This window comes from Oryzias latipes, chromosome 4 (genome assembly GCF_002234675.1).
Source record: "Oryzias latipes chromosome 4, ASM223467v1".
In the NCBI taxonomy this organism is placed as follows: Eukaryota; Metazoa; Chordata; class Actinopteri; order Beloniformes; family Adrianichthyidae; genus Oryzias; species Oryzias latipes.
Window position 1 is genome coordinate 3,832,506 of NC_019862.2, and position 27,229 is coordinate 3,859,734.

General features: G+C 44.8%; 2 protein-coding genes and 1 non-coding gene across 6 annotated transcripts; 1 reads left to right on the forward strand and 2 right to left on the reverse strand.

Annotated features, from left to right (window-relative positions):
• Positions 1-822: 822 nt before the first annotated feature.
• LOC101170015 (dynamin-3) lies at positions 823-16,433 on the reverse strand. Of its 4 annotated transcripts, none has more exons than XM_023954013.1 (16): positions 15,998-16,433; positions 12,024-12,097; positions 11,683-11,832; positions 11,397-11,600; positions 11,121-11,219; positions 10,462-10,622; positions 10,265-10,395; positions 10,050-10,185; positions 9,889-9,956; positions 9,678-9,816; positions 9,520-9,606; positions 9,368-9,429; positions 9,237-9,294; positions 7,349-7,375; positions 6,818-6,931; positions 823-3,300 (listed from the first exon to the last, which is right to left on the reverse strand). In XM_023954013.1, the coding sequence occupies exons 1-16, from the start codon at positions 16,135-16,137 to the stop codon at positions 3,037-3,039; spliced, it is 1,914 nt and encodes a 637-aa protein (XP_023809781.1). In that variant the 5' UTR covers positions 16,138-16,433; the 3' UTR covers positions 823-3,036. The 4 variants fall into 4 exon arrangements, with proteins under 4 accessions (XP_023809781.1, XP_023809780.1, XP_023809782.1 ...); XM_023954012.1 differs by having other exon boundaries at positions 11,103-11,219; XM_023954014.1 differs by lacking the exon at positions 7,349-7,375 and having other exon boundaries at positions 11,103-11,219.
• On the forward strand, positions 4,727-4,824 carry mir199a-1 (microRNA 199a-1). The gene has a single exon (NR_107086.1). It is a non-coding gene; the product is annotated as a microRNA 199a-1 (primary transcript).
• A 113-nt stretch (positions 16,434-16,546) lies between the features above and the next one.
• mettl13 (methyltransferase like 13) lies at positions 16,547-27,180 on the reverse strand. Its single transcript, XM_023954011.1, has 9 exons — positions 26,932-27,180; positions 23,712-23,984; positions 23,170-23,641; positions 22,893-23,092; positions 21,742-21,925; positions 20,875-21,036; positions 17,537-17,749; positions 17,042-17,173; positions 16,547-16,962 (listed from the first exon to the last, which is right to left on the reverse strand). Exons 1-9 carry the CDS (start codon positions 27,082-27,084, stop codon positions 16,679-16,681), a joined length of 2,073 nt encoding a protein of 690 aa, XP_023809779.1. The 5' UTR covers positions 27,085-27,180; the 3' UTR covers positions 16,547-16,678.
• Positions 27,181-27,229: the final 49 nt, after the last annotated feature.

A 27,229-nucleotide genomic window follows, 5' to 3' on the forward strand; every position in this document is an offset into this window, starting at 1 on the left:
TGCGCGTTACATTGAATGCATTTACTTTGTCCGTATATATATATATATATAACTTATCCAACTTAAATGAATTACTTTAATTGGTAACACGTAATTTAAAATATTTTTTTACAACTCAAATTTACATATTTATCCAACTAAATGTCATATTTCTCCAATTCAATTAAATGTTTTTCCATCTTAATTTATTGTACTTCTTGAACTCTCATATGTCTAAGTTTGAGCATGCAGACTAATTTTTATAACAAAATGAATGAAACACAATGGATTTGCAACATGAAACATATTATCTTGTATTTTTCTGACTTGACGTTACACCACTACACACTAGTAGTGCTATATAAACTCATCATCCTCTCACTCGTGGTGCAGAAAGAATTAAATATAGTTGGACAAATAACTCCCAAATCCGTCCAGACAGGCAAAGTGAATGGTATCCCACAATTCCTTGCGGTGCCGATCTAACAGCAGCACCAAAGTTACACCTACTTAAATGAAATAATTTGAATGAAAGTAAAATAAATGTCTGATAACTGCGTGTTATTTTTAAGCTGACCTAAAAATGATTTATCTTAACTGAAGCAAAATTTTAAGAAAGATCAAAGTAAAAAAGTTTATTTTTCCAACATCCATATGTGGTCTTATCACCCTCTCACGGTGGAAAAAGTATTATCTGAGCTTCTTCATCCACTAAATCATCCTCAAATGGACACGCCATGCTGCTTCACCTCTCTGAAAACAAACTAACCTTCAACTAAACCTGCTCCAGACCAGGTTATATTCAGAGCATGAGTTGCCATGGCAACTTGACATACCCTGAAACATACCTCCATTTCTGGAACCCAAAGCTGAGGTTATCCGCTTCCTTAGCCTCAAACTTACCGTGGGAGCTAGCATAACCTGCTTTCTGGAATACTTCCCTGATAGAACTGAAATGTGATTCCCACACTGATCATCTTCTGATCTGTTGTTAAAGTCTTTCTAGCGGTCTTTTAATTACGATGATGCCGTTTTTAGACAAAATCAAAACTTGTGTCTTTTTCTAAGACATAGTTTCTGCAGAGCGGCAGAAGTTCATTATAAATTCACCTCTTGAGTTGTGGGTGTGACTGTTGGCTTCACTCATTTCCCATCATCACTTTGTTTACACTCTCTCCTGCTAGCTTACAGCCCCTCTCAACAAAAATGGCAGGAATGTTGGAGCTATCCAGTCGTACAGATCCCAGCTCACACGAGGAAAACACATGGATCCATTTGTCTGACAGTAGATGCATCAGAATGGAGCGGAGCTGGGAGACTTTGGCCCCGCCCATTGTAGATTTAATCCTTCTTAAAATAACATTTTTCAGCTGCTCCTGATTCACGACGACTTGAATAATGAAACACTTAGAAATGCAGATTTAAGCTTAAATTCTTTTAACCTCAGTCATGAGAAAAATGCCACAAGAAGATGTTAAAAGCACTATTTTTACTGGAGGGGGTCTTTAAGGACGGCTCTACTAATCCCACAGTCAGGTCAGGTGTATCATATCGTGGCTAAAGCCCACCTGAGGCGATACCTGACGTGAAAATGTGAAGGATTCAGCTGGTTTGGAGACGGCTGGTTTCAAAGGCCTTTGTTTTGTTACACTCAGTTGACAGTTTTTGCTTGGAACCAGTGAACCGATTTCAAATAAATGACTGGTTCATGAAGCTGATGTTACACTGAGGAAGACATTTCTTCTCAGTGTTGGATCTCTGTGCACAAATACAATGTGATGAGATACTATAGGCTGCTGCTTTGATGAAAACTGCAAGAGTGAATCTGGTCTCCGAGTGTGTAGAGCTAATTAAACAAAGAGTGTTTTTTTAGCTGTAAACGTGGACAGAATTCCCAAACTTAGTTCAGTCTGTAGGCTTTATATGAAAGTTTGAGGAAGTTCGTGGTCTTCATGAAGCTGTGAAGACCCGCAGGACTGAATCCCAGTCGTGTTTGATGCCGGACACGCCTCATAACGGAAACAGCGCAGTGCTTCGGATGGAAACTGAAACGCCGGTACACAGACAGCTTTTAATTCATCCACCCTGAAGACCACTTCTCCTTTCAGCCCATCCTTTTCTTCCGTCTTTAAGCCTTCAGGTTCAGCTGTGCTTCAAGCAGCGTTTGGTCTTTGGAAGTGTGTCTGCAAAGGGAGCCTGCCAGCCATTTGTGTAACATTTGGCTTTAATCAGGCTTACATTAACACTGCAGACCAATTCCCCTCAAATACAGGAACTCTATGAGAAAGAAGAGAACTCAAACACAGAATGACAAAATACCGTCAAACCGTGAAAGAAAATACTCTGTTTGTGTCTTTATGACCATCAGGACGATTAAAGTGACGACGTCGGGGCGTGGTGGCTAAGCCAATAAAGCAAAGGTGGTATTAGCATGTTGTTGTGTCAGAATAAAGAGGCCAAAATCCTTCCACACCAGTGAGAGCACACAGGATTCATATCATGCAGATTCAGATTCCTGTCCATATTTCTGGCAGTCCCCCCCTCCCCACAGCAAGCTGAACGTCGGTTTTGGTCATCTGAAAGCACCAAAGATTTGAAGGTTTTTTTCCTGCCTCTAAGACGAAGACAGAGCCCTGCAACATCTGCCCCCTCACAAAAACTGAGGAGGAAGAGGGAGCGCGAGGAGAGGAGGGGGCGCCACAGGACTAACTTTTTGACACATTCCTGGCCAATGGCGCTGGATCTCTCTCCTCGCCTTGCTTTCTCCTCTGGACCATTCCAAATTTTCCCTCCCGCTCTACTTTTTTTTGCGGTGGGGCGAGCAATTCTTTCCAAACGAGAGCCGCCTCCTCTCTGATCCGAGCGCTCTGGCTTTGATTAGCTGCTTTCTAAGCCCGCCGTCGTTATCCTGTGGTCAAAAGGCACGCTCCGTGCACAGCCAGACACATGCACGTACTAAGATGTGCACATGCAAATCCAGTTTGCTTGGCCAAACGCAGCATAGCACAAACGTCTAAACAAAGCCCACATGCTTTGGGTCGGCTCCAGCTCTCGGGTTTACACACAGAACCCAGCCTGAAGAGCCGGAGCCCAGTTCAGGTGTTCAGTGGAGAGGTTGGACGAAAAGTGACGCGCTGCAGTCTTCCTGTCCTGTTCGGATTCAGACGCCCCACCACCACACACAGACTGGGGAAGGTCCAGCCAAACACACCTGGACTCTGTGCTGAAGATTGCAAAAGCACATTTGCTGGACATGAAGCCCTTTTCCACATCTTTGAGCCGTAGGTTGTCCAGAGGAAGCATGAATTTCTTCTCCGTCTCCTGAAAAAGACAAGAGGAGGAGGAGATAAGGTTTGGCAGAGGAATGCAGAGTAAAGGATGGCTTCACAGAGAAGCACCATGTACAGACGGGGAGAAGTTCATCTGGGGGGGGTTGGGGTTAAAAACTGCGTCTGGCAGTAAATACTTCAGACTTCAACTTTAATGGCAAAAGTGAAAGAGAAGTGAGGGGAAGATGTGGAGTTCTCATGATGTCCCGATGCTTCTGCCTCTCAGACCTTCAATCCACCTACGGGTAAGAAGGAGACCAGAGAGGAGGAAGGGGGAGAAGCCATTAGTGCATGGTCTCCTGTCCCTATGATTGACAGAGAACAGTTGGAGGAGTGGAGTGGCGGGTGTGAGGAGCATGACAGAGAAGTGGAGCGAGGAGGACGAGAAAAAGGGAGGGAAAAAGTGAGCAAGAAGCCGGGCCCACATGTGAAAGCCATTACTCCCAGTCAACATTTCTCCTGAAGTGAAGCCCTTCCCCCTCCCCGCTCCTCCTCACCCACTCCCTTAGACAAACCTTTAAGACGTGATCTTCCAGAAAGACCACTTTCAAGAACCGCATGGATGTTGGAGGGAAAATGGTGACAGCGTGGAACAAGGGGGGTGCTAAATAACCAGGATGCTCTGTTAGTGCAAGCCCCCTCCTTCACTTTGCCTCCATTTTTACCGCGTGTGGAGTTTAACACGCATGTCTGTTCGATCAGCGCTCCCCAAACTTTATATGACTCCCGCTTTGCTCCCCGTTCCATTTTTCCAAAGAGGCCCACTTCCTGTAAGAGACCTTAAAAAAAATGACAGAACGCGATTGGCACTTCAACACCAACATCTGGGATCACTTTAAACCGAAGGGGAGGAGACTGGGACGGGTGCAGGGTACTCGGATGGCGTTGAAATAGAAAGTTGAGGCGAGAAAGACGGGAAAAGAAGGACTTGAGCTGGACTGAGTAATAGAAGGAGGTATGTTTTATAAATGTAGAGCAGGAAATTTAGGAGCAAAGCAGGAGAGAGCGTAAAAGAACGAGGGAGAAACCCCAGACCAGTACGAAGCTGATTTCCCATGGGTCCCATCAACCCATATATGGCTGCTAAGTTCCTCCCCATCTCTCTCTCCTTCTCTCACTCCCCTTATTTTCTTATGCCTTCCTTGAGTGGAAAGGCAGATCCTGAGCCGAATGAGTGAATGTGCCACGTCGATACTGGATACTACGCCGGGACACTGTCCTGCAAGAAGTCATCCCAGAGCCCATTTCCAGAGGAGAGACACCCATGGGAGCTGATGCCTCGTTTTTAGGAGCAGATGTTTTGCCGTGGAAGCCCAAAACGGAGGCTGGATAACAGAAATAGAAGAGAAAAAAGAGAGGAAAGGTTCTCCCAACTTTTCTGTGCTTCAGCGGGACGACAGAGATGGAAAGGCGAGACAAGGCATCCTGCTCCGTCATCCCAGTGTTCAGACTACCTGTTCAGAATCTTCCTGGTGTACAGTAGTCTGCACATTGGTTAGACTGTGCATGGAAGTATCCCAGCAGCCTTTACTGATGTCATCTGCTCATACACATGACTGAGGATGGAGACATTGGTGTGTGAGCTTCTGCATGTGCGTCTAAACGGCATTATGGTGGCTCCTGCATTCCCACTGTGGCCCACACATGTGTAAAGCTGCCAGATTTTCCGTGTGGGTTTGAAGGTCCAAACATGAAAAGCGCCGGGTCTGGTTGCTGTCTGTCTGCTTTCTGCAGACTGGAAGATCTGACGGGGCCCCACACACGCACACACGGCAGTGCACGTACATTTAGTGTATGGACTCCAGCCGTCTGGTTTTCTTCAGGCTGCCTGATAGAGCCCTGGATGCCAACAGGGTGAAGGAGTGCACGTCTGCTCAGCCACTAAACAGGGACGTCTGCTCAGATTCAGTCTTGTGCAGAAAGCCATTAAATACAAAAGGGTTATGGAAGTCGGTCCCGCTGCGACAGCAAGCAGAGGTTTAGGGGAGTAAAGAGAGAAAGATGGGGCCTTTTACTGAGAGAGTTGAGAGAAAGGTTGAGGCATGGTTGAGGGGAAAAAAAAAAAAAAGAGGAGTTCTGCAGTGCAGAAACAGCCATGTGGGATTTCTTTGGGCAGATCTTGGATGCTGATGTTTGGACAAAGCTTCAGATTTTCCAGCCAGGAATGTGCAGAGTCCCAGGGAGACTGCTAACCACAGAGAGGGTGGAGAGGGAGAGACCGGCAGAAGGAGGAAAAGGCAAAAGAGGGGTTAGAACCTGCAGACGCTACTGGCTTCGTTCAAAGGGGGCAGAGAGTTATGAGAACAGGAGGTGTGGGAGAGGAGAAGGGTTCGTGTAATCGCGCATGTGCTCACACGAAGGCCGCGGATGACCCCCGTGACTGACCATCAACTCCAAACACTAACTGTGTGAGCGTACACAAAGCCCAGCAAATTCAGACGGTGGTTTCTCCCTGTTGGCGTTTGGGAGGCTGTAGAAGACACCGTGTGTGTTGTAATTTAACGTGGCTGAGCTGGTCTCTCAAAGCCAGCAGCTGTAGTACATACATGAAGTGGTTTGCAACATTAAAGTGGTTCAGTGTTTATCCGGAGTGACCGTGCGTCTGCCTGTGAGGCGCTGTATTCTCTCTGCTATTTGTTTACACCAGGGCCTGCATATGAATGCATACTGTATATACAAGTCTGTCCTGAGTGTGCACGTGCGCGTGTGTGAGAGTTTGGGGTAGCTCCAGCTGTGTCAGGCCGGTCCACATGCCTATACTCCCAGAAGAGAAAAAAAAAGGGGAGGGAGGAGGAACTAAAGGAGGCCACGGTGGGGGTCATGGTAGGTCCAGGCGGCAGCAGAGAAAGGCTCGGCTGGACAAAGGAGTCGGGATGGGATGCAGTCCATCCCTTCAAATATCACGGCATCCTTTGCGATCAACTCATACTTTGATGAAGTGAAGTGGAGCACGTTCAGACAGCTGTGTTGTAATACTGGGCTATGTAAATAAAAGCAAACTGAATTGATGAAAACGTCGGCTGTACTCCCACGCTGTCGCTATGGCAACCCCTCCGAACACTGTCCGATGAGCGGCGGCCGCTCCAACTCCCCCCCCGTCAGACCTGTTGTGGTGTGTCTGCCTGTCTACACTTGCTGTGCAGACCTTCTGCTCCTGTACAGCAGGCACAGACAGGCAGACAGATGGCAGCCCCCCCCCTTACATCAGAACGTCCTCACGCCGCCTCCAAGCAGCGCAACGTTCAACACAACATGTAAATGTCGCAATAAAATCCTGATCAACTGCTTTGATTGTCATGTCTTGTTGCTGTTGTTCCCCTTCCCTTCAGGGATAAAACACAACCCTCTGTTTTATCTGGCACACTTGTGGCTCCATGGGACTCACACTGGATGAAGCTCATTGCACCCTCTGGGAATCGAACCCTGGTGTCCTGTGTGCTAACGCATCCAACTGAGCCATCCAATCAAATAATATTTTTATCACATTCTCCAGAAGGTGAAGGTCTCACCTTCTCATCCTTAAACCAGGACAGGCTCTCTGCAGACAGGACAAACCAGTACTTCCTGGCTCCGCCTCTCATGATGCCGATGTTCCTGATGGTCAGCCAGCCTTTTCGGATAACCTACAACAAAAGGCAGAAAGAAGTGGCTCAAGAACACCCTCCAGGGGTCACGGGTCATGCAGTGAGTTACTATTATGCAGCATGAGAACATGACCATCAGTTAGAGTTAGCGATGAAACAAGATATGCAGATGCTGCAGACAGACAGGGAGCTCATCACTGGAAAGAAAAAAAGTGGGAGAAGAAGAAGACAAGGCATGGCTGACAGGCCTGTGGAAAGGAAAGAGACGGGAAGCAAGAATTTAAGTCCGAGTTGGACATAAACTTCCAGGAAACATGGGAGCTCTTTGAGTTCATGAATATTCTCGACACTGCAGAAAGGATTCAGTAAAAATGACAGCATGAGCTCTGCTCAGTGACATGCTAACCCACAACCGCTAAGCCTGAACAGAGCTGTACACAGAAGAAATCCTCCTACTGTTAGATGTGCAGGAGAGGCCCCGCCCTGGAGAACAGGAGATGAAGCACAACAACACGTTAAGAACCGTGGTCTCTGACAGAACACGACACAGGTTTAGACTCAGCCTACTCATGATAACAGATGCAACACGACTGTGGAAAAAGAGGATAAAAAGGTCAAATCTACAGCCGTGGTTACTGTTCATCAGACATGCCTCAGTGGAATTTTCCACAAACCAGGTTTTAGTCACAATTGAAACCAGAAGTTCACAACATATTTGTTTTTTTTCTCACCACCAGACATGAAATGAAAGTAAACTTTTCCCGTTTTAGGTCAATTACAATTAAAAAAAGTGTTTCTATTTGCTAAATGTCAGAATATTAGACTAGGGTTTTTAGACACGTTTTTATGACTTGAAGTCAAAAGTTTACACACATTTCATTAGTATTTGGTACTTCTCCCTCTAAACTGCAGTACTTGGGTCAAACGTCTTGGATATCCTTCCACAAGCTTCTCACAAGATTTGGTTTGATTTGGTTTGATTTGATTTGAATTTTGGCCAAGTTTGTTGGTCGCCTTGCATGTACACGCCTTTTCAGCTCTGACCATAAATGTTCAATAGGATTTAGATCCAGGCTCTGTGATGACCACTCCAAAACATTGACTTTGTTATCCTTAAGCCACTTTGTAACCAGTTTGGCAGAATGCTCCAGGTCCTTGTCCATTTGGAAGATCCTTTTATTCCCAAGCTTCAACTTCCTGGCTGATCTCTTCAGATGTTTCTTTAATATTTCCACATATTGTTCTTTCCTCATGATGCCATCTATTTGGTGAAGTGTACCAGACCGTCCAGCAGCAGAACAACCCCACAACATGATGCTACCACCCCCATGTTTTACAGTTGGGATGGTGTTCCGAGGCCTGCAGGCTTCCCCCTTTTTCCTCCAAATATAACGATGGTCATTGTGGCCAAGCAGTTCCATTTTAGTTTTGTCAGACCACAGGACATGTCTCCAAAAGTCTTTATCCTTGTGTGCATTAGCAAACTTTAATCTGGCTTTTCTGTGTTTCTTTTGGACTAATGGCTTCTTCCTGGCAGAGTAGCCTTTCAGCCCGTGTCTGTACAGTCCTCCTTTCACTGTTCACAACATCTTTTGCCTTCGTTCTTGGGTTGTTCTGGACATATTGGACCAAAGTACCTTCATCTCTGGGACAGCTGTCTCCTTCCTGAGCGATACGACGGATGGACGTCCCCATGATGTTTTACAAACAAGCACGTGTGTTTCAAATGTGCCGTAACATGTGTCCACAGGTGTGTTTCTAATGAACTCAAATGCTGTCAATAAACGTATCAGAAGCTTTTAAAGAGATGACATCATCATCTGGGGTTTCCAAAAGGCACAGTGATCTTAGCGTTTGTAAACTTTTGACTTTTATGACTTTTATCAAAACTATAGTCTCATTATTCTGACATTTAGCAAATAGAAATAATTTTGTTAATTGTAAATAACCTAAAACAGGAAAAGTTTACTTTCATTTCATGTCTGACGGTGAGAAAAAAAAAGCATTTGTGTGTTTTTCTGTGGTGTATGTAAACTTCTTGTTTCATCTATATGGCAAGTCCCAAATGTGGTGCAGCCTTAAAGAACAGGAAGAACAGGAATCATTTGTCTTTCATGACCAGAACCAAGGAATTTGGATTTTTCACAAACTATGATAAACTATGAGGCTGAGGATTCTTCACTGCTTTGCCTCATCGTCACAGAATGAAATCGAAGTGCCCTTATCCAAAAGCTGAATCAATGACTCCTGAAACTGTTTCAGCATGTTTCCGTGAGGGAACAGGACAAACGCAGCTCAAAGGTCCATTTATCTGATGGTTTCGTTGCGTCCATGACTGCCTCACCTGTGATCCGGTCACCTGTGCTGCAGACTTCTTGTTTGCGTTGTGTGTGTAATGGGAGCTGGAAGCACAAAGGGTTGACTTAATTGTCCCGTTTCGTGTGTTTTCCTTGAGAAAACAGAAAGGTTTCTCACATAATGAAGTCGTCATGTTTGGTGTTCATGTAGGCGAGCTGGATGTCAATCAGCAAGGTGACCTGAAGAAAACCACGGCGCACAAAAGCAGAGACTGGAACCAGTGGAATATGGAGGAGACAGTAGATCTGATGATGCAAACGCGTGTCAACCTGCTCTCTGCATCTACTTTCGTGCGTATGAATTGCAGCGGTGATGATGTTCTCCGTCCTTTCTCGCAGTTTAGGAAAGGAGTTCAGCTGCGTGAGAAGAGGGACACACATGGCTCTCTGAAAGCCCACACAGAGACAGCAGATGTGAGGGTTTGTACCTGGCTGGTGCACTGACGCGCAGTGGTCATGAGCTCCTGGCTGACCATGTCAACAAACTGAAGACATGGCTCTTTCAGTCTGGATATCTTTTTCTTTACTACCGTTTCAAAGGCGCTGTCAGGAGTGAACATGCCTGTCCTGTGAGGGAAAAACGGAATCATCCAGAAATAAAGCCTTTTACAGACTTTGGCTGTGAAGATTTGACGGCACCTGATGCCACGTATGTTCCTGATGGCACAGCGGATCTCCTGCCGTAGTTTGATCTCGTCAGACTTCATCTAAAGGAACATCCAGACAACCAGAATGAGGCTCGGAGTGACGGACACAGCATCCATGTGGAGCAAACTCAGTGCATGCTGGGAAACTATCACCTTCAGACATTCTTGGGGCAAACGCTCGTGGAAGATTCTGTTAATCTTTGCTCCTCCTGACAAATGAGACGTGTCAACTCTGTTTCCGCGGCCTTCGATTCCTTTCCCAAAGTCATTCCCCAGGCGCTGAACCAACCTGACGCACACATGAAGCAGACCGGCTGAGATGGAACCAACGTGCAGAAAAACGTTCTGTGTGAGGAAACACAACTGACTGAATGAAAGTCTGGATCCTGCCGGCAGGATCATCAGCACCACTCTGACTGAGCTCTTCAGCGTCTTCATGCAGCGCCTGCAGACGGCTGCGGAGGGCCGGCAGCCGTTCCCAAACGTGGTTTGTCAGTTGCTGCAAACAACTACAGTCAATCTATGCAGACGACGTGTTTACATTTCAGCAGCCTGCATTCAAAACCTGGTGGAGGATTTGTTGTAAATATGGAGTCCCCGCTCTGTCAGCCAGGTGTCTGTAAGCCGGATGGGACAGGAAGAAGGTCCTCTCTGACTCCAGGGCGGCCTGAAGGTCCTTTTTCCCGTCTATATCTTTCTGACAGCGGTTCACTACTCCTACGTAGCCTGGGAGAGACGACATTAAGGCAGAGAGAGCGACATTAAGCTGCAGAGTCTCCAAGTTCCAACTTCCTGGTATGTTCTCAGGAACTCTTCGCAGCATACAAGCAGGACGTGTGCATGTTTGCTGCAGCTCAATGCCAGCAAAGCTTTTGTATCTGCTAGCTTCCACCGTAACAGTGAAGAGGAGGCATGAAGGAGTCAAGAGTCTGTCCTCCCCCCGTGTCTCTATTTTACTTACCCACGCTGTGGTCAAAAACCCACAGGTGACCCGTTAGTGACTCAAAAAGGTCATTTTTCACAAGCATTAAGAGACAAACAGGTTTAGTGTGATAGGTTGTGGGTTTAAACCCATGGTCGGGTCATACCAGACGGGGGTGAGCTGGGGGGGCGTGAGGGGTCAGATTCACACATCCAGGTGTGTGCCGAGCAATGTGACCTTTTTGTTTAATCTGCTGTTTTGTAGTGACTGTAACAATAACACACCCACACAAATGCCCCCACCTCTGCGAAGGGGCAGGAACCTGTTCTCCAGGATTTCTTTGGCGTCTGTTCCTTCATCCATCAGGTCCAGTTTTGTGATCACACCAAACGTGCGAAGACCTACAAGGACACGAACCTGTTGGTTACTTCATCTCTCCAACCCTGAGGCGTTCGCAGAAAAACCGTGAATGCTGGGATCTGTTTGACCCTATTTTAGCCTGTACCGACAAATGAGGCGTTGAACGATTACGCCACAGAGAAACATTACAGTCAGGCAAAGGCTGAAGCCGGGCTGACCTTGAGGGTCGACGTCTTTGGCCAGTTTAAGAGCATCAGAGTTGGGCAGGTCGGTGTTGGCAGGAACAACGGCAAGAATCAGGCAGTTCTCGTTGCAAATGTACTGCATGATTATGTCTCGTATCTGGTACTCGATGTCTGCCGGCTGGTCCTCTACAGGAACCTTAGTCATGCCGGGAAGGTCCACCAAAGTCAGGTTCAGAACTGAAACACAAGAAGGAACCGAGATCACAGAAACGGTTGATCTGTGCTCACAGCAAACGCACGGCAAAAGCTGAGGCATTACCATGTGGGGAGTGAATCTGTAGGACGATGGGGGCAGAGCAGATGCCTTTATTCGATCCTGTAAGTCTGCACGTCTCCGCTTCAATTTCCATTCGGATCTGATTAAAATCCGTGAACTTTTTTCCCTTACAGTGGGAAAACTCCCCGTACTCTGATGAGGAAAAGTGTAGAAGAAAAACATCAGACACACACAACAAATTCATGAAGCCGTAAGACTATCATGACGCATCAAGACATTTCAGACCTCAGCTCCACCACTAAGCTAACAGACATTATAGCGCCACCTGGTGGCAGTTTTATGCACATCTGCCAATTAAAAGCCCCCCCAAAGGAATCCTTTACCTGCTGTCGAATGCAGAAGCTGGAGGATTAAGGGCGTGCGAGTGACAATCCCTGAACCCCGAGGGAGAAAGTCTCTGTGAAAGAGGAAGAAAACACACAACCTCAAAGAGAAACTTAACACCAACATTTCACTGAGATGAGCTTCAGGTCTGAAGGATCAAACGTGCCAAAGGTTGTTTGTTCAGAGAACCGGATCTTTCCACAGAGGGAAGAGAAACCGTCTGCTGTGCGATACATGAACAGGCTTCTTCAAACTCAATCCAGAAACGATCCAACAGAAACTGAAGTGACAGGAAGACACGGGTCCTCCTCTTTCCAACTAAAAACCCCTGAGCAGGAAGTTTATTTTATGACATCCTGTTTCTGGTCCAACAGCTACTCTCCATCACTAACAAGGTCAGAATGTAGAGCTGGGAAAACAACCAAATAGGATCCAGCGGCAACACTTGACCTTAACGCTTCTTACTTTTCTTTCATAAGAATTATGAAGCCAGAAAAGAAAAGTCTGAGGAAAAACATCTTGAACTGAGATCAAGGGCATCCTTCAAAGACGGGAATTGGGTTTATCGATGAGCAGCAGGTCAGAGACGGCGCCTGGGATGACCACGAAAACCTGAGGATCTTCTTCAGGAGCAGCATGGCCTGACTATGGGGTGCTGTTTGTAAAGCTGCACAGTCAGATATCAACAGCAATATTTTGGGTTATTTAACCTGCTTTAAAATGAAAAAAAAACAGCTTTCATTTTTCAAATGCATATTTTCACTTTTTAAGTATTTATAAATGTTACATTTACTAAATAAATATTTACTTTGGAACTAAATGTTTAGTTTTTATAACTACACAACATTGATAAATGAAAAGGTGAAAATCAAATTAGTCTTTATTTATATAGGTAGTTTTCATATATAACATAACATAAATAAAACAACTAATATAGAAATAGAGGCACCAACCACCAACCTGTGATTTTAATGCATTTTTCTGTTTTGTGAAGCACCTTGAATTACTTTGTGTACGAATTGTGCTATACAAATAAACTTGCCTTGCCTTGCCTTGATGGTCCCCTTCTAAAGCTGATGAACCCCATCTAAAGCTGATGGCCCCCATCTAGAGCTGATGGTCCCCTTCTAAAGCTGATGGCCCCCATCTAGAGCTGATGGTCCCTTCTAGAGCTGATGGTCCCCTTCTAAAGCTGATGGCCCCCATCTAAAGCTGATGGCCCCCATCTAGAGCTGATGGTCCCCTTCTAAAGCTGATGGCCCCCATCTAGAGCTGATGGTCCCTTCTAGAGCTGATGGTCCCCTTCTAAAGCTGATGAACCCCATTCAGAGCTGATGGCCCCATCTAGAACTGATGGTCCCCACATAGAGCTGCAGTGGCTAAACAGCAGCCGACCCAGAGGTAGAGGGTCCAACAGAGGAAGCACCAGAAATTAAATATGAAAATGAGAATTAAAAAGTAAACGTACTGATAGAAATTATTAACAATTTAACATGAAATACTGAATTTTAAAATTAATTATTAGTAGTCCAGTGTAAAATCATAAAATAAAAAAAATAGAAAAATAAATAAAGCTTATAAAAACAATAGATTTAGCTAAAACCCAGGTTGAACAGATGGGTCTTGAGCCTTTTCTTAAAGCATCTACTCTCTGCAGGTCTCAGGTTCTCTGGCAGACGGTTCCACAATCAAAGGGTTTTTACAGTCGGATGGCTAGAAGACCAGAGGATCTCAGGGTCTGTGAGGGTTCATGTTTGACTCAAAGATAAGCCGGAAAAAGACTGTTAAGACATTTAAAGACTGTTAAAAGCAGAAGACCAGGGCTGGTTGTCACAAGGACGCACCACTACTGCTGTGCTACGATTTAGACATCAACATGTTAGTCTTTGACAGCTTCATCATTTGCACTTTCAAATGTGTTGAGCAGATACAAAACATTTTTAGTTTTCGTGGGTCAGACTAAATGTTCATGTTGCTTTTGTGTTGAGAACTTGTGCGTAGTTAGTAAATCAAAGACAAAAGCCAAAGGAAGTAGCTTTATTTTGAGTCATCCTTCAGCTATGTAGCTGAAGCCGTGCAGCAGCTGTACCGGTTCTCTTACTTTCCAGGGTTTTGCAGTTTTCTGCCATACAAATGATCTTTCTAGATGTTTTCATAAAATCATATTAACAATATTGATATTTTTGAGAAAATTGGACACGTAGACCTTTTTAGGCTGTTTGTAAGTTTGTTTTTGTGTGTTATAACATGATAACAAATAGACCTGCACAGTAAATCGTTGATTTATCATTACCGCAAAATATCAAGCTGTGCAATGATCATATCGCAAATGATGGCAAAAACCGCAATGACTGGTTGTCTTAAATGTGATAAAACAATCTTATGGCAGCTTGAAGTATTTAGCAAATCAAATAAATCCAATTATGCATTCGACCAATCGGATGGAGCCTTTAATGTTCGATGTTCACCTCCTGTGTAGACGAGGGTCATTTTGAGTATAATTTAAGTTATGTTGATTCTAATTTAAATTAAACTGTGCAGTGAAATGAAAATAATCTTTTTGGTTGTTTTGCTATTTGTTCATGTATCACAAGTTATATCTTCATTGCAATATTGATTTTCCTCATATCGTGCAGCTATAATAACAAGCACTGTTTAGCACTGAAAAACATATAACCATTTTCCTCCTTTAGTCCCATTATTTAACCATAAGGGGCAATGATGACAACTATCACAGGTATTGTATTCCAAGTAAAACAGTGTCTAACTTGAAAAACCAGAATTGTACACATCATCTTTTAAAACCCTGTTAAACTTATAGGGACAGCAGTGAATCTGGATGCCTTTGCAGGTTTTTGATGACTTCTCAAAGCTAAAGAGATTCACATTTAAAGAAGAAAAACCTAAAGCTTTCATATCATAGGAATTATTGCTGAAAGATTTGTTGAATATGAGCAATGGATGGACGCCTATGGGAGCCGATTTTGGTGAGAGCTCCAGTATGGAGTGATATTTCTGCCATCACTTTCACACAAAACTAGTTGCAAATGAAAATATTAAATACTTGCTTTTCACATTTTTTTTTGGTTTCAAAACCTTTTTTTTGCGTTTGCAAAACACATGTTTTCGCGTGCGTTGTTATCAAGTCTCGCTTTATTCCTATCTTTGATTTTGCTCACTACTAGTCTGAGTGAGATAAGAAATAAGCGAGACTTGATAACAAGGCACCCAAAAACATGTGTATGCAAACGCAAAAAAAAAAAGGTTTTGAAATTTAAAAAAAACAGAAAACAAGACAAAAATTGAAAGCAAATTAAAAAATAATTGAAAAGCAAATATTTAATATTTTCACTTGCGACTTACAAAGTTTTGTGTGCAACGTGGAGGCAGAAATATCCCTCCATACTAATTCTGGAGAAGCTGAAGGTTCTTGATGCTTTTTTTTATTTTTTATTTTAGAGCACCAGCAAGCAGGGCTTTAACAATGAGGATGAAAGCATGCATACTTTTTCAAATGCATGGAGATGAAATATGCATTTGGAAAATGTAACCTGATTATTCGCCCTAAACAGGCTAAATTACTAACTGAGCTCCCAGTGGGTTTATTTTTTACTAAATACCCAAAACATTATCGTTAATATTTGACTGTGTGACTTTACAAACACATGGAAGCATGAGGATGTCCATGGCCTGCAGAGACCCTCAGAGCAGTCAGCATCAGAACCTCATGACCAACATGATGACGCGGAGGGAAAAGATCAACTGGAATCAAACTTTGACCGTTTTTAATTCAAAGTGACAGCTTTTCCTCTTGGGGCTGTGAGATCGCGTCATCCTGGGAGGGGGTCGGTGTTTTAACCCTAACCTCTGGTGGTGGACACACACGCGCGCGCAGCAGCAGGGGACACACACGCGCTCAGAAACTTTCAAACCGAATCCGCGCGGAGGAGCCGTTTCCCGCCGCGAGGCTCACCTGCCGACCAAGTTCTCCAGCACCGAGCTCTTCCCGGAGCTCTGCCCGCCCACCACGGCGACCTGCGGGAGCTGGAGGCTCTGGCCCAGGCTGTCGAGGGCATCCTGGAGGCGGCGGACCAGCGGGATCGGAGCCTCCATCCGGGACGCCGTCCTCCGCCCCGTCTTACCTGGGTCCCAGCGTGACCGGCGGTGCCGGTGTGTGTAACCTTCTCCCCCGAGGCTGCTGCTGCGTCACACCCCCGTTAAAGCTCTGTAACGACGACCGTCCGATGCCCCGGTTCCTGAACGGCTGACAGAGGCTCGGTAACCCGACGCCAAGTTTGCTTTGAAGAGTTTGAGAAAGTCCCGCTTTGACAGCTACGGGGGAAAAAAGTTCCCAGCGCATGCGCAGCCCATCGGTCTGCGCGCCCCTCTCCCTGGCGCACGCGCGGGGGTGGAGTCGGGGGAGGAGGGGGGCAGATCAAGCCGGGGCTCGTTGGCGGTAACGGGAAGCATTCTTTTACTGACACGTTCATAGGAAAGTAGACACGAAAAAGAAACAGAAAGCTCATTTCTGCTGCATTACTGCTGCATTACTGCATTTGACACCAAACATGACATTGACATCATCTCAGGCCTCCATCTGAGGACGCCGTCTGGACTCTGATGGAAGGGAGCACAGTACTTGGCCCAACAGGCTTCACGCCACGGCCAGGTCCTTCAACAGCTCTGAGATGTCTATCTGTGCTCTGCAGCAGGCTGGGGTTGTGCTGGAGCTCAGGGCGCCCTGCAGGCGCCGCGCACGCTTGTCCAAAGATGTCAGGATGCAGGCGGGGTCCTTCTGGTCATGGAAGCACAGGAGGACCTCGTTGACTTCCTGGTCTATCTTTTGAGAGAGGACTGTGGGAAAGACGCTGCTCACGCCCTCCAGGACGCTTTTCCTCAGAGCCGGGTCGCGGCACACAAGGTTTAGTATGAAAAGACCTGGCAAGGAGTGGAAACGTGAGGCACATTTCAAAATATGTAACCAAGGCGAAAAGGGAAGAACCGGACCATCCTGTACCTCTGGGGGTCAGCAAGTTGTGAATTTTTTGGAGGAACGGGGTTTCCACGAAGGCAGCAGGGGGGCAGCTCATCCCCAGAGAGCAGTCCTTGTTGTCCACATCCAACATGATGGCGTCGAACAAACGACCACCTGCATAGAAACAAATAGCTCAGCCACATCTTTACAGGGTAAACAACCCCACTGACTGTACAGAAGAACTGGACTGAGCTTGTGTGACGTCACCCATAGAAAATGTTCCCAGTCCAGTTCTCTGATACAGTCATCGGTTCTGTTTTGTTCTCCTGACTGTACCAAAGATCTGGACTGAGCGCGTGTGACATCACCCATACAAAAGGCAATGAGTCCAGTTATTTGATACCGTTGATGGTTCTGTTTTGTTTTCCTGACTGTATCAAATAACTGGACTGAGCGCGTGTGACATCACCCATAGAAAATGTTCCCAGTCCAGTTCTATAATACAGTCGATGGTTCTGTTCTGTCCTCCTGACTGACCTTCTTTCTCCAGAGCACAGATGTGTTCCAGGCCGTCCCCAACAGTCACAGTCAAACGACTGTCTGGTCTGAACCCAAACCATTGCGTTGCCACTTCCAGCATGACAGGGTCCAGTTCTACAACTTCAACTGACACTCCAGGAAGAAAATCCCTCAGAAACTGAGGCAGGCCGCCCCCACCGAGCCCCACCAGGAGAACGGACACCGGGACATCTGCAGTGAAGATGGGAAGGACATGTATACTCATCAGAATGAAACGTTTAAGCAGATTTGGACACGAGACCTTTAGAAAAAGATTCAGATTCATGAAAACCAGAACAGGGCTGCATGGGGGGTGCAGTGGTTAGCACTGTCGCCTCACAGTGAGAGTTTGAATCCCAACTGGGACCTTTCTGTGTGAAGTTTTCCCGTTCTTTTCATTCACGTCCGGAAAAACACACATACGCACGCGCGTGCGCACACACACACCCACACACACACACACCAGTCTAGCTTCTTCCCACAGACCAATAACAGGCTTTGTGGCCTCACTGTTGACTCCAAATTGTCCCCAGGTGTGAAATGTGTGTGCGTGATTGTGTCTCTCTGTGATGGACTACAGAACTGTCCATGGTGAACCAACAGTGGTGAGATGGGCTCCAGCAACTCCCAACAGAATGAAGTGGGTTTAAGAAAATGGGTGGATGGAAACTTTAACTTTTGATGGCAAAAGCTTGACAGAGCTGCTCAACTGAATCTGACTCTTCTTTCTTTTAGTAACTTTGAAAATAAATGTTCATGCGTTCATTCATTAAAGAAATTCTATGATACAAAATACAATAGATTAGATGGTTTTTATCAGTTTCTCTGAATGTTTTATCCACCAGTATCTCTGTAGGTGAAGCCTTATGAGAAGAGGGTAAAAAAAATAAGGTTTTATTCCGTTTTATTTTGAAAAGCCAGTATACGGCTTTAATCTTTATTTATTCTTACAGAGGCCTCTCTTTGAAACAATTTCAAGTTTTTAACAAGTGAAATGAGACAACTAAATTTTTTTATTTTCCCAGATTGTTTAAAGTCCCGTTCCAATTATCTTCTGATCTATTTTAAAGTGGTCCCAGTGGTTTTTCATGACGATGATGTCATTTTAAGCCAAAGTCTAAAAAAACTGTTGTTTTCTAGGACATAGTTTCTGCAGAGCGGCAGTAGTTCATCAGAAATTCACCTCAGAGTTGTGAATCGGACTGTCAGCTCAGAAGTACCGGTAAACCTTTCCTGATTTCCCATCATTCACATGTTCACACTCTCTCCTGCTAGCTTACAGCCCCTCACAACCCCGACCTAACATCATGGCGTAAATATCAGAGCTATCCAGCCGCACAGTTTAGATCCAGATTCCAGCTCAGACGAGGAAAACAAAAATGTTCATGGATCTACTTTTCTGAGAGTGGAGGCATCAGAATAAAGCAGAGCAGGGAGACTCTGGCCCCGCCCATTTCAGTTACTGCATCTCCTGTTTCCCTTCAATTAGAATAAAGGAATACTCTGAAATGCAGTTTTAAGCATAAATGCTGTAGAAAGGACTAGGTGTTACAATCCCTAAGGTTACTACCACTTTAAATTTCAGGAGCTCTTGAGGTTCTTGGACTTCCATTTATTGCCAGCGAGACACATCATCAGTTGTGCACCCCAACATCTTAAGGTGTTTCGGCCATTTATCACAATACACCCTCCGCTGAGGTAGGCCCACCACAGGTTGATCAAGCCTGGGTGTGTGTCTCACTGCTAGTTGGTCATTTTTGTCCATGTGATGTCACTTCTCCTCAGCCACAGCCAATGGCTCGCCCTCTCAGCGGTGATGATCAGTTCTTTTAAAGGCTATCTGTGTGCCCGTCCTCTGACTCCAACTTCCCTTAGGAGATTAGTAGTCATGCTGGCGACAAAGCCCCTGCATCCCACCTCCACTGGGCGCTGATGTTCCAGCCTCTATCCTCTGCCTCAGCTACTAAGTTGGAATAGCGAAGTTTCTTACGCTCATAAGCTTCGTCAAGGGAGTCCTCCCAGGGGACTGTCAGCTCTATGATGTAGGCAAGTCGGCACGAATTAGACCAGAGGACAAGGTCTGGACGCAGAGTGGTTGCTGCAATCTTAACCAGAGGCTAAGATAAGCCTCTGGTTAAGGTCGACTCGCATTTGCCAGTCCCTGGCTGCATTCAGAGGGGTCAGCTCAGGGAGGGAGGGATTACTCTTTGGCTTCTCCCCTTCCCGGACAAATGGTGGTGGGTGTCGGCGCACATCCAGGCTGCTGCTGGGTTGGGCGTTGATAAATACCCTCCTGCACTCAAGTGTATTGGGAAGACATCTCAGGACCTGGTTGTGTCTCCATGTATGTCTGCCTTGGGTGAGGCTGGTCCCACAGCCCACTAGGATGTGCTTTAGCATTGCAGTTGCAGAGCAAAGGGGGCAGGATGGATCTTTCCCAAGCCAAAGCTGCAGGTTTGTGGGGAAGGGCAGCACATCGTAGGTGGCTCGTACAAGGAAGCTTAGCCTATTGGATTCCATGCTCCAAAGTTCGCTCCATGTCAGTTTCCTCCTTTCTACTCCCTCCCACCTTACCCATCGGCCCTGTTTTGCTTGAGCGACAGCTGTGCAGCGTTTACCCGCTTCTTCCAGTTGGTGTACCTCCTCTACCACCATTGTTCGACGTTCTGCTGCAGATGCCTTTTGCCAGAGAGGTTTTACCACCCCCAACCCAAAGCCTCCTCTACCTTGTTGGACGTTGCCCACTATGTCGCGATGGCGCAGAGCAGACTTTGCCTGTAGCACTGCTACAGCAGGGGTCCACTTCTTCCCTGTTGCTAGGACTGGAGCTGCACTTCTCACCATCGGGTCTCGGGAATCGGTGAGTGACATGTCAAGCCTCACCTTGGCGCATTTAAATTATTCCACTAGGCTAGAGACTGGTAGTGACAGGACTCCATCATTGTAGAGTCCAACACTGCTGAGGCAGTTGGGAACTCCAAGTCACTTCCTCAGGTAAGAGTTCACAAGCCTTTCCAGACGGTGGACATGGCTAATTGAGACCTCATACATAGTTAAGGGCCACATAAGTCTGGGTAGTAGCCCAAACTCGTAGCACCAAAGCTTCAGTTTTCCTGGGAGTCAAGGAGTGTTTAGTCAATCAGGATGGGAAATCACTTGAGTCAGCTAATCAACAGCAAGCTGGTGAGGGAGAGCTCGAAAACAGGCAGGGTTGAGGCTCTTGAGGACCAGGGTTGGCCGCCCCTGCCACATCGCACTGCCTTTACAACACTCCCCCATCACGCCGCCCAGCCTGCGCTGGCTCTTCAAACACGCACCTGTGTCGTGTCGCGTTCCCTCCTGAAGCAAAGCAAGAGCGGCGACCATGACCTGATGATGAGCGCAGCAGAGGAAGCCGCTGTCCACCGACAGAGAGGAGGAGGAGGAGGAGGCCGCCGCAGACGCCTTCGCCCTCTTTTTGCTCTTCTTGTGTCTTGAAGCTGCAGAGACACACATGGTCGCTCAGTTTCTATTCATCACCATAAACAGACATGTTCCATTGTTACTGTTGTCCAGATTCTTGGGAGTTGTGGGCAGTGACACAGAAGCTTAACGCTGTCTCCATGCCAGAGTTTTTTTCCTTTTGGCAGGTGAGTGAGACAAACTGCTTCAGTTCTTTTTTATGGTTAAAACAAGAGATAAATCACAATTTGATTGATCTAAAATCAATGAACGGATTTTCTATGTGTGTTCAGATGTGTACAAAGTCTTTCCAAAACAAACAAAGCTGGTTTTAGAACAAACATTAATAAGTCAAATAATCTGGTTGAATGTATTGATTTGAACTTTGAACATGATTTGAAGTCAAATCCATTCAGCAGTTTGATCCCCAGCTGTTGTCTTCACACATTTTCAAGCTTCTTTCTAAAATAAATCTAAATCTTTTAAAACGTTGTTTCTTTATGCAGCTTCTACACAAAAGCAAGAAGGAGAACACACACACACACATGCACACGCATGCTCACACACGTCACTTTCAGCTCTTTTGAATGGGCCTTTTTTTCACTACACCTATGCAACATTTCTAATTTCTGATTATAAAAACATGCAGCCTGAAAAGATGACAAATTTGTCCTCGTTTTGTTTTGTTCCATCCCGCAGACTCATGTTTCTGTTTTAAGTCAAACGTGGACGATAAGCAGGACCTGAGGACAGCAGCCGGCTCTCTGACTGGACAAGAGCGCTGTTGGACAGGAAGACCAGTCTGCGATAGGGTTCTCCATCCTCCCCTCGAACGTTCTCCACACAGTACTCCCCGCTGAGCTGACTCCGGCCCCTGAAGACCTCCTCTCGCCATCCCAGGTCCCCTCCTACTGTCAGAAAAGGAACCTGCACAAGGACAGTGATGGCGATCTGCATGACCCAATGAGCTTTGGGTTTCAAAAAGAACATGTAAAAAGATCCACACCTTCATGTTGTTCATGACTTCAGTTAATGGTCACTATATAAAGTATGGTGCACTGGGGCTCTGTCCTCTACTCTCATCTACTTCTCCTCTCCTCTATCCTTGACCCTTTATTTATCATTCAGTTCTCCATACATCTGTTGGGTGCAGTGTGATTCATGTATTAATAATAAATTATTGATTTATCTGCACTTTTGCCGATGCTCAAAGTTCTTACAGTGTGTCCATTATTCTTGGTGATGGTAACTACTGATGTGGCCTCAGTTGCCCTGGGGCAGACAGACAGAGGCGTGGCTGCCAGTTGGCGCCTACGGCCCCTCTGACCATCACCGGGACAGTCATACACATTCACACACCAGTGGAGCCACACTGGAGGCAGGGAGGGGGAAGTGATAGAACAGCCGACCATTCGATCATTGGACAACCTGCATTGTATTGTCCCTCTTTCCCAGATTCCAGATTCTGGATTCCAGATTCCAGTTGGCTCGTCCGTGCTCCTACACTGTGGACCTTGTCTTAAGTTAGTCTCGCGCCTCCATCCGTCCCCCAACTCCATTTGCGGATGCCCCGTTTAGTTAACTCTGTTTAGATTTGTTTAGCCATTACCTATTGAATTCTATGACTTCGTGTTCATTATGATTTTATATTTACTATACATTTTTTGGTATGAAGCCATTAAGACTGTTGTTGTGATTTTGTGCTATCCAAATAAAATGGAATTGAATTGAAATTGAATATATTTAATTAAGCAAATGTGACTTAGCTGTGTCTTTGTTTTTATCCATGCATTTCATCATTTCTGTAATGAGTTTGATAAATCTGTGTGAATTTTTTATTGTATTGACTACAATGCTTGAAATAAATAAAGCAATCAATCAGTCAATGTTTCACCTGGTGGTTGGCAGGCATGCCTGGGGGAGCCAAGTCCATCACCACCGGCGACAGCTCTGCTTGGACCGCTTGCATGTCTGTGTACTCCTGGTTTCTGTGCATTGCAACAATGACCAGTCGCCGGAAGTTGGCGTTGGCTCCCAGCTGTCTTCTGCCCTCAGACGAGCTGTAGAGCCAAGCTGTCTCACTGCCTCGAGGAACTGAAACACAAGCATGTCTTAAAGATGGAGAACACGGTCCAATAGTAAAGCTCGGTTTGAAAATATGATCAGCTCACCAATAAATATGGCAAACTGGTTAGATCGTGGTGTTTTGGCGCCTGCAGGACTGTCTTGCACTGTGAGTGTGTATCTGGGAAGGCCACTGTTTGCCTGGCAGAGCGTCAGCGAGAGGTTTGAGTCTGGGTTCAAACTTGTGCGAAGCCTCTTTCTCAAAACAGCGTATGCCTGATGCTCCCTGACAGCCGACAACAGTTCACACACTTGTGTGTGCCTGACAGGTGCTCCACTGTCCCCAACGCACATCTCCAGAGGGGGCGTGGCCATGGGCTGACGGAACTTAGTGCAGACAAGCACAAAGACGGGAAGAGCAAAGGAGTCCTCTTCTGCGGTTCCCCTCTCTTCCTGCATGCAGTGAAGCCTCACCGCCCACCCCATGTGGACGAAGTGCTCCACCGCCAGAGAGACGACGTTCTCCTGAGCCAGAGTCACACAGATATATCGCCCCCCAACGCTGAGGACGCGGCTCACCTGGAAACACACCACACCGCAGTCAGGAAAACAAAGACAAAAGCATTTATCAAAGGAGCCGGTTTCTTACTTCCTGAAGCATTCTGCGGGCCAAAGCACCTCCTTCTTCTGCCGCCATGGCGTCCAGGGTCCCCTTATCCAGAGAAACCTGGAAGCTGGCATCCTCATACAGAGTTTGGGTGGCATCCACCCGATGAAAGCTGAGCCCTGGCCTGCGTGCAGCATTGCGCTGATTCATGTGGGTCACCACCGTCTCACTGATGTCTATATTAGTCAGATGTTTGTAGCCAACATCATACAGCTGTTCGCTCAGCTCAGAGTTCCCACAGCCAAGCACCAGCACCTGAGAGACAGAGACAGCGCCACCGTCAGTCACTTCCAAGAACGCACCTCTCATTTGACGTTCGAAACCTTTGGTTCTAAAGAAATTAAAGGGAATTAAATCCGTTCCAATTCCTACTACAATAATGGCTCAACCTGTTTCAGAAATGAGGCTGCTCTGTCTGGAGGGAATTCAGATGGGTGATAAAAAAAACTTTCAAATACATTCTTCAGAGAAATTCGGAATCTTATTTATTACTGTTCCCCAATAAAAAGAAGAATTCAACTTTATTCAAACTCAACTTTATTTGTGAAGTACTTTTCCTGCTACAAAGCATCTCAAAGTGCTTCCCAGGAAAAGAATAGATAATAGTAAAATAAACAAAAATAAAATCCTGGATGGATTACAACAAATTATCTTTGAATCTAGATAAAACCAAAGTGATGTTTTTTGGTAACTAAAAAGCCAATACCGAGCTCTCAATTAAAATCAATGATGTTTCCATTGAAAGTGGTGCAGAAATCAAATTCTTAGGGGTTTTTATCTATAAGTTGGAAGCAACAAATCAAACACAAACTAAAGTCTAAAAACGTATTTCAATGATGAATAAATCTAAACATATATTAGAATACAACAGTAGATACTTATTGTACTGTTCTTTAATATTACCATATTTCACCTACTGTGTAAAAATTTAGGGGAATAATTATAAGAGCTCACTACATCCTCTCTTTTTACTCCAAAAACGAGCCGTCAGAATTGTACGTAAAGCCGGATATCTTGATCATTCAATCTATTTTATCAATCTAGACTTTTAAAACTGTATGACCATGTGGATTTTTACACTGCGCAACTTTTATACAGAGCCAGTTGGAAATGGTTAACATTCAATGTCCAAACACAGTTCTTAGAAAATGAAGGAGGCTACAGACTGAGGGGATGTAGGAACTTCAAGATAGAATTGATAAGAACCACAAAGAAAAGTTTCTGTGTGTGGCACTAAACTTTGGAACGGGTTCATTAATGAGCTCAAGAAATGTTCAAATATTCAAGAAAATGTGTAAAGAAACTCTGATTTCATGATTTAAAGATAAGAGGATTTAAGGATCAACAGGTGTTTGAATAATTCCAAATCCATGTGTAAACTTGATTGTGGTGAAATAATCAAAGCTCTTTTAATTACAACCACTGAGTATTACATTGTAATGTGCAATAATGATTACTGAATGTTTAAATTGCAATCAATAAGCTGTTGATTTTCTTTATTTGATCTGCAACATGTGATCATGTGTTCTAATGATAATCAATGATTATTACATATCGGTACCGTTACTGTTTACTGAAATAATGATGGAATGTTTTCTGAAGATCATCAATCATTTCTAGGCACTGGATTTTGTTACTTCAAGAGAATCTATCTGATCAGAACCGGATTACAAAAACTGAAAACTATAAAATGAATTAACTCAGTAGGGCTGGGATTATATAAATTTGCTTCTTCCCTCCTTTTCAAGCAATAAATCAAGCTCTACTTGACTTTAGTTAATGATCACTATAGTTAATGAAGCAAATGCGATTTAAGTGACTTTTTTTCCTCTTTTTTTAAACTATGCATTTCATCATTTCTGTAATGACTTTGATTAATTTGTTTAGCGATACATTCTTTATTGCTTTGACTACAATGCTTGAAATCAATCACTCAATAAAAAAATAGTAGTTTAAATATCAAACATAAAAAAGAATAAAAACACATCCCACAAGTACAATCAAAATCAATCATATTACTAATAAGACCTATATATAGACTTAATAAGATTTTTTCTTAAAAACCTCCAGAGTGGATGAAGTCAGGCAGGCTGTTCCTCAGTGCTGACACGAGGCCTCGCCGTGGGTTTTAGTTCTGACTTTTGGGACCACCACCAAACCTGCACCTGTAGACCTGAGGGTCATAAACTAAAAGAAATCTGACCAAAATGAGGGGCCAGTTCCATTTAAACGTTTGTAAAATAATGAAGAACATTTAAATGTACCCTAAGGCTGACTGGAAGCCAGTGCAGAGATTTCAGAATTGGAGTCATGTGCTCTTTCTTTCTGGTTCTAGTTGAAAAAAATGTCCTCCAGAAATATGACATCATGGAAGCAGTAAAGTAAGGAAATCGTATTTATCATTTCCTGTCCCACATAAAGCAAAAGAAGTGACTTTTGAAATACTAAATGAGATTTATCCTTCCAGCAACTTTTAACACAGGTTTTCTGAGATCTTAAACTATTCTGGTCCTCTTTTCTTATTTGGCTGACAGATTAGACAATTTAAACTGGAATGCCAGTAAAAACATCAAATAAACCTTAGTGATGATAAAGAAACAAATCTAGACTTTATAATGAACGTGCTGGTTTTTACCCAACATAAACGCCCTTTAAACTGCCTTAAATGATATACAGAAACATGAAAAAAAACACACACACAAAAACATTCTTATGTAAAAGTTCAGGCTTTTAGATTAATTCCCTCAACCTTTATTCTTTTTAAAATTCTTTTTAAAATTTTATATATAAAATGTTTATATATAAAAAAAATTCATTTAAGAGTTGATGTGTTCTGTGCTCTTCTGCTGCTGTTTCAGCGTCTTCTAAAGACACTAAAGAGGAAGATGCCTTGATTGTAATGTCTAAGAGAGGAAATGAAAAAAGAGTGAAGTCTCTGGTGGAAAATAATTCCTTTATTCTGAAAATCTTTTCCAGCCTTTCCAATGGAGCCACAATAGAGCACTGGTGAATGATGACGACCATCATGCAAAGTTGACCAAATCCTCTGTCCTGCTGTGAATCCACGACTGCAGACATGCAGTCAGTGTCCTTCCTAAAGAGACGTTTATCAGCCAGATCTACTTTATTCTGGCTGTTTGGTGGTAATAATCCAGGTGTGTGTGCACGTTACTACAATTTAAGAATGCTTTTTCATCTTTACCTTATCTTGAACTTTGATGTATTTGTGTAGAATGCCGCAAAGCTTGTTGTAATCTCCATACCACTCGAAAGCTTTGTCTCCACGGCTCTTAAAGAACTTGTCCCAATATTCCGCAGAGCTGAACTCTTCTGCGCTTCGAGGTAGAAGACTCATTTCACGGCTCTCTTAAATTTCAGCGGCAGGATTGTTGTTTTCAGCAGCTGTCAACACGCATGGCGGTCCGCGTTTCCAGCCGGACATCCTTTCGTGCCCGCACCGCTCGGTGATAGGGTGATACTTTGAGGGCGGAGCTAAATAT

Coding starts and splice junctions, on each gene's coding strand:
- LOC101170015 (XM_023954012.1), bottom strand. CDS start 16,137: ATGGAGGCTCCGATCCCGCTGGTCCGCCGCCTCCAGGATGCCCTCGAC. Junction 9,607..9,677: donor CGCGTCAGTGCACCAGCCAG/GTACAAACCCTC, acceptor CTTCTCACGCAG/CTGAACTCCTTTCCTAAACT. Junction 7,376..9,236: donor CACAGGTGACCGGATCACAG/GTGAGGCAGTCA, acceptor CCTGTTCTCCAG/GGCGGGGCCTCTCCTGCACA.
- mettl13 (XM_023954011.1), bottom strand. CDS start 27,084: ATGAGTCTTCTACCTCGAAGCGCAGAAGAGTTCAGCTCTGCGGAATAT. Junction 23,985..26,931: donor ACATCAAAGTTCAAGATAAG/GTAAAGATGAAA, acceptor TCTGTCTCTCAG/GTGCTGGTGCTTGGCTGTGG. Junction 23,093..23,169: donor CCAGTTTGCCATATTTATTG/GTGAGCTGATCA, acceptor CTTGTGTTTCAG/TTCCTCGAGGCAGTGAGACA.